At 28.4% G+C, this 7,392-nt stretch overlaps 1 protein-coding gene across 1 annotated transcript; it reads left to right on the top strand.

Annotated features, from left to right (window-relative positions):
• The first annotated feature begins 1,865 nt into the window (after positions 1 to 1,865).
• LOC144545731 (AP2-like ethylene-responsive transcription factor At1g16060) lies at positions 1,866 to 7,274 on the top strand. Its single transcript, XM_078294278.1, has 8 exons — positions 1,866 to 2,242; positions 2,375 to 2,457; positions 2,641 to 2,649; positions 2,770 to 2,858; positions 3,443 to 3,516; positions 3,639 to 3,689; positions 4,160 to 4,236; positions 6,668 to 7,274. The coding sequence occupies exons 1-8, from the start codon at positions 2,076 to 2,078 to the stop codon at positions 7,060 to 7,062; spliced, it is 945 nt and encodes a 314-aa protein (XP_078150404.1). The 5' UTR covers positions 1,866 to 2,075; the 3' UTR covers positions 7,063 to 7,274.
• The last annotated feature ends 118 nt before the right edge of the window (positions 7,275 to 7,392 follow it).

Here is a 7,392-nt window from a genome sequence, read left to right as displayed (position 1 = left end):
TTATTTAATAGTTAATTGTGTTGTTTGATAGTACAACTTTTTAGTGTTTAGAAAAAAAAAATTCTCCAAATTTTGCTGACTGTAACATTTGTGGATAGAAAAATAAATATTTTAAGTATTATATTTTTCCAATATGAATTTTTTTTGTGGATTCATTTTACAAAATATTTTTTCCAATATGAAGTTTAGAGTTATTGGAGTAACTTAACAAGTCTAGTTTTAAAGATTAGTGAATATCATGAGCTAACAAGAATGTTAAATGGAATAAAAAAACAAATAAAAAAACCCTCATCCCACCACTACAGGTACTAATTTATTATTATTTTTTGTAAAGCATCAGTCTATTTTCATATTATTTTTTCTGACATTTGTACATCTAAATTATAAATAATATGATTGCTAGTAAATGTTTTATAACTTGTCTGCTTGAAAAGCATATACTTCCAAGTTATGTTGACACTGTAAATTTTTTTAATATCTAGACTCAACTAACCACTTTTTATTGGATAAAGATTAGTTTATAATTTTGGAATAAAGACAATTTCTAGAGAGATTTTTTTATTTCATAACAATTTATTGTATAAGTGGAATCTAGGCAATTTGAAGAGATGCTTTATGATGCAATAACATTTTGCCACATATATATATGCTGTCATTAGCCGTTCATTAAATTTAGAATATTCCGTTGAAAATTTTCAAAAGAGGGCTTCAATAAAATAAAAATAAAGTAATTTTTTGAATCAAATTATTTTTTACAAGTTATTAAAATATAGGGGATCACTTAACTATTTTTATAATAGCAATCTTAACAATCTTGAAAAAAAAACTAAAGTTTTTAAGTTTTAATTCAATAAGTTTTAAATGGTCCGAAATTAATTGCATGAATTCCAATTGTAGTCTATTAATATGTCAAATAACATATCTATATATTTACTTTCAAATTTTATATTTTAAAATATTATTTTTAAAAATCACAGTCAAAATTGTCAAATGGTTTGTCAAAAGAACCATTGTCAAATGCTTATTCCTCATTAAAAAAAAATTGTGACTATACAGTTGATGACTAGCATGTTCTGTTGTTTACACATCGATATAATTATTTCAAAATAACTATAAAAGTTGCCATGAATTTTTTATTACCATATAATAATAATAATAATAATAATAATAATAATAATAATAATAATCATAATAATAATAATCATAATAATAATAATAATACGAAAAAAAGTAAAAGAGAAAAACTTATTATTTCTCATTAACAATATTACCAACAATATGTTATCAAACTATTTCATTAATTATCATAAAAATAATGAAATAGAGATTTGATGTCATATTATATTATTAAAAAAATAATCAAAACACTGAACTTTTGATATATAAAATATATTAAAATAAGAGAAGACAACACAACACAACACGAATCCATATTTGAACTGGACGGCCCAGATTTACTCTCAACCGTTGCCTATTCGGGATAGCGCAGGGAGCCAGTATTATTTGTGCTTTGAGATTCGTGCCAAGTTAAAAAGAACGATCCTAAACTGTCCATTTCAATTGTACTCAGTAAGGTAACCTGACTCAACACAATAGCAATGGACGGCTCAGATTTATTCTCAGCCGGTGCTTGCTCAGTATGACAGTATTATTTGTGCTTTGAGATTCGTACCAAGCTAAAAAGAACGATCCGAAACCGTCCATTTCAATTGTACCCGTTAAGGTAACCTGAGGGGATGTGAATTCACACAACACAAGCAACCAAAAATTGCAGCAGGAGTTTGTAGAGTCAAAACTGCTCAATTTTTTGTATTTTTTATTATTGTCTAATTCTCATATATTACCATTCTAGCATATACAACCAAAGGATAAATCCTATTGAAGATGGACCTCTCTCTCTCCTCTCTTCTCTCTCCTCTCTCCATTAGCACTTAATCTCGCTCTGACAACATCTCTCTCGTTGTCCCTTTATCTCTCTCTTTCTCCATCTCTGTTTTGTGACAAGAATTTGGTCATCTAACAATCTCTTTCTCTCTCTCTCTCTCTCTCTCTCCTTCTCTCTGTAATCACAAACAATGACCAAGACCCAAAAGAAAAACACCAAGAACTCAAATGAGAGCTCTAATCAAATCAAGGACCCCACCTCAAAAGTTGATTCTGAAAAAATAAAGAAAACCCGAAAGACTACGGCGAAAAGTTCAACCAACTCGAGACGTAGCTCGGTTTACCGAGGTGTTACAAGGTTTTGCATTCATAATTTCTTCCATCTTTTTCTTTTTTCTTTTTAAATTCTTCTTCTTCTTCTTCTTCCCCCTTACAATCTTCTCTTTGAGTGGTATGTAACATGCTTACGAGTAATTATTTATCGGTATAGGCATCGGTGGACAGGGCGGTACGAGGCGCATTTGTGGGATAAGAGCAGCTGGAATGAAACCCAGAGCAAGAAAGGGAAACAAGGTATATCATTTTTCTCGATGAAATTCCTGCACATTATCCACATATTTTTGGAATTTTCTGGCTTGAATTTGTTTCTCTCTCTCTATATATATATCATATTTCAATGCTAAACAATTTTTTTTTTCTCTCTCTGTTTTGTTTTCAAATTTCATGGTTTATCCACTTGGAATTGGATGGCAAAAGTTTATCTTGGTGAGTCATCATGGATTTAATCAAAGTTCTCTACTTTATATTTTGGGTTTTTTTTTGTATGTTTGTGAAATTTAAATTTGGATGGTTTTTGTAATTTTGTGATTTTTGGGGGGTATTCAGGTGCTTATGATGAAGAGGAAGCAGCAGCTCGCGCCTATGACTTGGCAGCATTGAAATACTGGGGCCCAGATAGTCTTCTCAATTTCCCGGTACCACTTGTTTTCTCCATTATTTTTGTTAAATTATTTATTCCTTTTTTTGTTTATTTGCTTCATTTTTTTGCTTAGCTCTGTGACTTTAGATTCTCTGTTATTTTTTTTTCTGGAATTTTCTTGCAATTCGCATCCTTTTTAGTACATTTTCTTGCCATTATAAATTTATTTGTACAATTATTCCAACAATAATGTACATTGTATGATTTAATTACGTCATTATTTGAAGCATGATCTAAAAATAAATATACTATTTTTTTTGTACACGGTTTAACCAAAATAAATCTGGTAAAATTGAAAAGAAAAAAAAAATCTTACTATTACGGTCAATAAATTGGGTTAAATTAAATTTAAAATTATTGTTCTTTTTTATTATGATCATATAGAATACTAAGAATAGTAAAAAAATGTTTCTTCCTTGTAACTTGTAATGGTGATGATGTTTGCTTACATCATCATTATTATTAGTATTAATATCATGATCATCATTATTGTAATTAGTAATATAGTGAAGAATTATATGTCAATTTCTTTAAATACCTTTTTTTTTTTTTTGCTTTAAATGATGTAATTAATTGCAGTCAGCAACATATCAAGAAGAGTTGAAAGAAATGGATAGCCAATCAAGGGAGGAATACATTGGATCTTTAAGAAGGTAAATAGGAGATATAATAGAAAATGCAGAACAAAAAGTATAGCAAAATTTAATATTTTTTTATATTAATAATATTGTATCTTGAAACAAGAATTGTTTTTTTTTCAATGAAATTATTTTAGGAAAAGCAGTGGTTTCTCTAGAGGAGTCTCCAAGTACAGAGGTGTAGCAAGGTACATATATAGTAATTAATTCAATGCTAATGTATGACTATTGCCTAAAACAATGCCCTCCTCACTTTTATATGATTTTTTTATTTTTTGCCAAATTTGATTGATAATATTGTTGTTTCAATTTTAAAAAAATTATAGTTTTTTCACTGTTGTATTTTGTAATATTGTGCTATGAAAAACTATATTATTTTTAATTTAAAAGTGTTTTAAACACAAGCTATCTTGATTGTTGTATTTTAGGAATTTGTTTTAAAATACACACTTGAGTATTATATCAATGGACACTTAGCATTTACCCTAATGCATATTTATTTATTTAATATTAAAAAAAATACCTAAAGTAGTTAGAAGTTGTTTTAGGAATAAGGAATTAAATGCTGCATATAATATTCTTTAAAAAAAAATTCTAGTTAAAGAAAATTAATGATAATATTTAATTTCCAATAAATTTTCTTTTATTGTATTTATAGGCACCACCATAATGGAAGATGGGAGGCTCGCATTGGCAGAGTTTTCGGCAACAAATATCTCTACCTCGGAACATACGGTATTACATTCTCTCTCAATATTTTATATATATATATATATATGGGATGGGCTACGCTATATATATATACAGAAATTTTATATATATATATATTTTGAAAATCCAAACGACCGATCCGAACTGTTAGATGTGATCTCCATATTGAAATGTGCTTGGAGACCAAATTTTACATTTTTTGAAAATGTTTTACTATTTATTAAGCATTTTTCAAAATTTCTGTTTTGTTGTGAACAGTAAAAAACAGTAAAATTTTCTGAACCATCGGATCAGCAATTTTCAAAAATATTTAATAAATAGTAAAAAAAATTACAAAAAATATAAAATTTGGTCTCCAAGCACATTTCAATATGGAGATCACATCTAACGGTTCGGATCGGTCGTTTGGATTTTCAAAATAAAAATATGGTGGTATGGAGCACCAACTCATTTTACTCCATGGAGTAGCGTAGCCCATTCCTATATATATATATATATATATATATAATTGATTGTTGTATACATCATTAAAAGTAATATTATGATTTAATCAGCAGGGGCGGATTTATGTATAGATCAGGGGGTGCTAAGCCACCCTATGATTTTAAAATTCTTAATTATATATATTAAACTTTAGTTAAACTTTTGAGTTTTTTGAACTTTTATATAGTATAGCACCTCTCATGAAATAACAAATGTTTGTTAGTAGTCTAGTGGTTTGAGTTCTAGTTGTTATGTGTGAGGTCATGGGTTCAATTTCCACTAGTCACATTTTTTTTTAATTTTTTTCATATATTACATTTTATATATTAGCCCCCCTATTTACATTTTCTAGTTCCGCCCCTGTTAATCAGTGCTAGACTTTAACTAATCCTTTCTCTCACACAAACACAACAAAAAATATTTCTCAATATTTTGTTGATATTGACCTTAGCCGCCATACATGACAGAATGAAAATGACAATTCTAACCTTGGTTCAACTATAATAGTTCACAATTTATGTCACACCTATAAATTCCCCACCAAATCTCAACCAAATTATTAATTATGTCCCACCATCTGAACCGCCTATTTACTCTATGTTTTTAAACAATTTCTTTAATTTTTTTTTTTTTTTTGCTAAATTTGGAGTGTATTTTGCATACTTTTTTTTAAAAAATTTTATTACCAACCAGAGAATCTTTCTTATACATACTAGTGTTGTAAAAACGTCTGTTTAGATTGATTAATCGGTCGATTAATCATTGATGTTGATCAAACCGTCATGGATTTTTCTAACTAATCAACTGATTATTCCTCATTATGACCGATTATTTTCGACTATTTTCAATTAATCACTTGACAATATCTTGTCTATTCGACGAGCACATTCTGTTATTTACAATTGAATGGAGAGTCCAGTGATAATCCCTTAAACAGGATCTCATTGTTCTATTGGTCTTGCCTTTTGGAGGCAACAAGCATGGCAACATCAAGTGTACTAAAGTCAAATTAATTACTGGTGTTATCTTCTCCGGTTAGATGGGAATAGGAACACCAACCACCTATTTATTCTAGTACAGATTCAGTTCCTCTACTGGAGGGACCATTGTAGTGGTTCCTGTGGCAATATTTATTTTTGTTTTTCTGGGAATTATATACTCTAGTTGAATTATTTAAGCTAAATTAGATATGAATATGTGCCCAATATGTGATGTGAACATGTGGTATTAGCACAAAATCTAATGCAAGAAGCCAAATTGCACAATTGGCAACCAAATCAAGCGCCACAAAAAACCAAAAGAATGTTGGCATATGCATCCACCAAAACCAGCCCCAATTAATAAGCCTTCAAGTTAACACACATCACACAACCCACAAATCTCACCAATCTTTCAATTTGTTGGTCACCAAATTCCATACTAACCTTTTTGAATCCTTAATGAGTGGCAATCTTTTGCTTCAAGTCCCACTAGTCACATCAAACTTGTGTTTTGCACCATATGTACAATTATTAAAAGCAATTTCACAATTATTTAATTTACTTATTCATATGATAATTTTATTTTATTTAGTTGCTATTTTTTTGTACTTAGTAATTGTGACTTACATATATTACCTTCATGTATATTTTATTTTTTATGGGAGAATTTCTTTATGTCCTTCAAAAATCTCAAAATTATGTATTTTACTTCGAAAAATCATTATATCATATATACCCAGCAAAATTTCAAAAACTCACAAAGTTATCAAATATATTACCTTTTCTGTTATAATTCATTTTAAATTTTATAAAATAATAAAAATATATAGCTTGTGTAAGAGAAATGTTCAGTTTTTAATTACATAATTTATGAGGAAAAATATTAGTCTTCTAACTTAACTATTTTTTATTTTATTTAGCAACTATTTATTGACTTAGTTATTGTCTAATTATCTATTAGCTTCATGATATATTTCATTTTTTAATTACAGCAACAGAAGAAGAAGCAGCTGTGGCATATGATATGGCAGCAATTGAATACCGCGGACTAAATGCAGTGACAAATTTTGATGTCAGTCGGTATGTAAATCAAGAACTATCCAAAACAACAATACAAATTGAAGATGAAATCAAGAAGAAATCACCAGAATTCATACAAAGTGTAGATGTAAATGAAGCAACTACAGGATCTGAAAGCAGTACCTCTGGTTCTTCACTGGTACCAAAATCTGTGAATAAATCATCTACATGTAGCTTCCCAGATGATATACAAACATATTTTGATTGCTTAGATAGTACCAACAATGGATTTGACTTTGATGAATCCATATTTCAAGATCTTGAAGAATTTACTTCTTCAATTTTTCAATTTGATCTTGACTTATGAGGCTTTATATATACAATCATATTATTTTTGTTTTCATGTTTTTTTTTGTTTAGTTGAATATGATTTTTTATTGTTTGTAAAATCATTGATTATTGCTTTTGGTGAGGAAATTAATTAGTTGTCACTTGCTAAGCTTGAAGAAATATTGTCAAGGAATTGAAGTGGCAGTTGATTTATTTATTATGTATATAAACTAAATACTTGTTGATTTATTCATATGTACTTGAGAAATTGTTTATTTATTTATTTTTACATTATGATGTGCTACAAGTCTTTCAAATTTTCAAGGAATTAAAGTCATTGTTGATGTATTCATATGCAATTGTAAGG

The sequence above is a fragment of the Carex rostrata genome, chromosome 28 (genome assembly GCF_964058835.1).
Source record: "Carex rostrata chromosome 28, lpCarRost1.2, whole genome shotgun sequence".
Taxonomy (NCBI): Eukaryota; Viridiplantae; Streptophyta; class Magnoliopsida; order Poales; family Cyperaceae; genus Carex; species Carex rostrata.
This window is presented reverse-complemented; position numbering and strand designations above follow the sequence as displayed.

Bases quoted from the DNA above. Each gene is read 5' to 3' on its own strand.
- LOC144545731 (XM_078294278.1), top strand. From the start codon at position 2,076: ATGACCAAGACCCAAAAGAAAAACACCAAGAACTCAAATGAGAGCTCT. The intron at 3,690-4,159 runs GTACATATATAG...TTGTATTTATAG, and splicing joins AAGTACAGAGGTGTAGCAAG to GCACCACCATAATGGAAGAT. The intron at 4,237-6,667 runs GTATTACATTCT...TTTTAATTACAG, and splicing joins TCTCTACCTCGGAACATACG to CAACAGAAGAAGAAGCAGCT.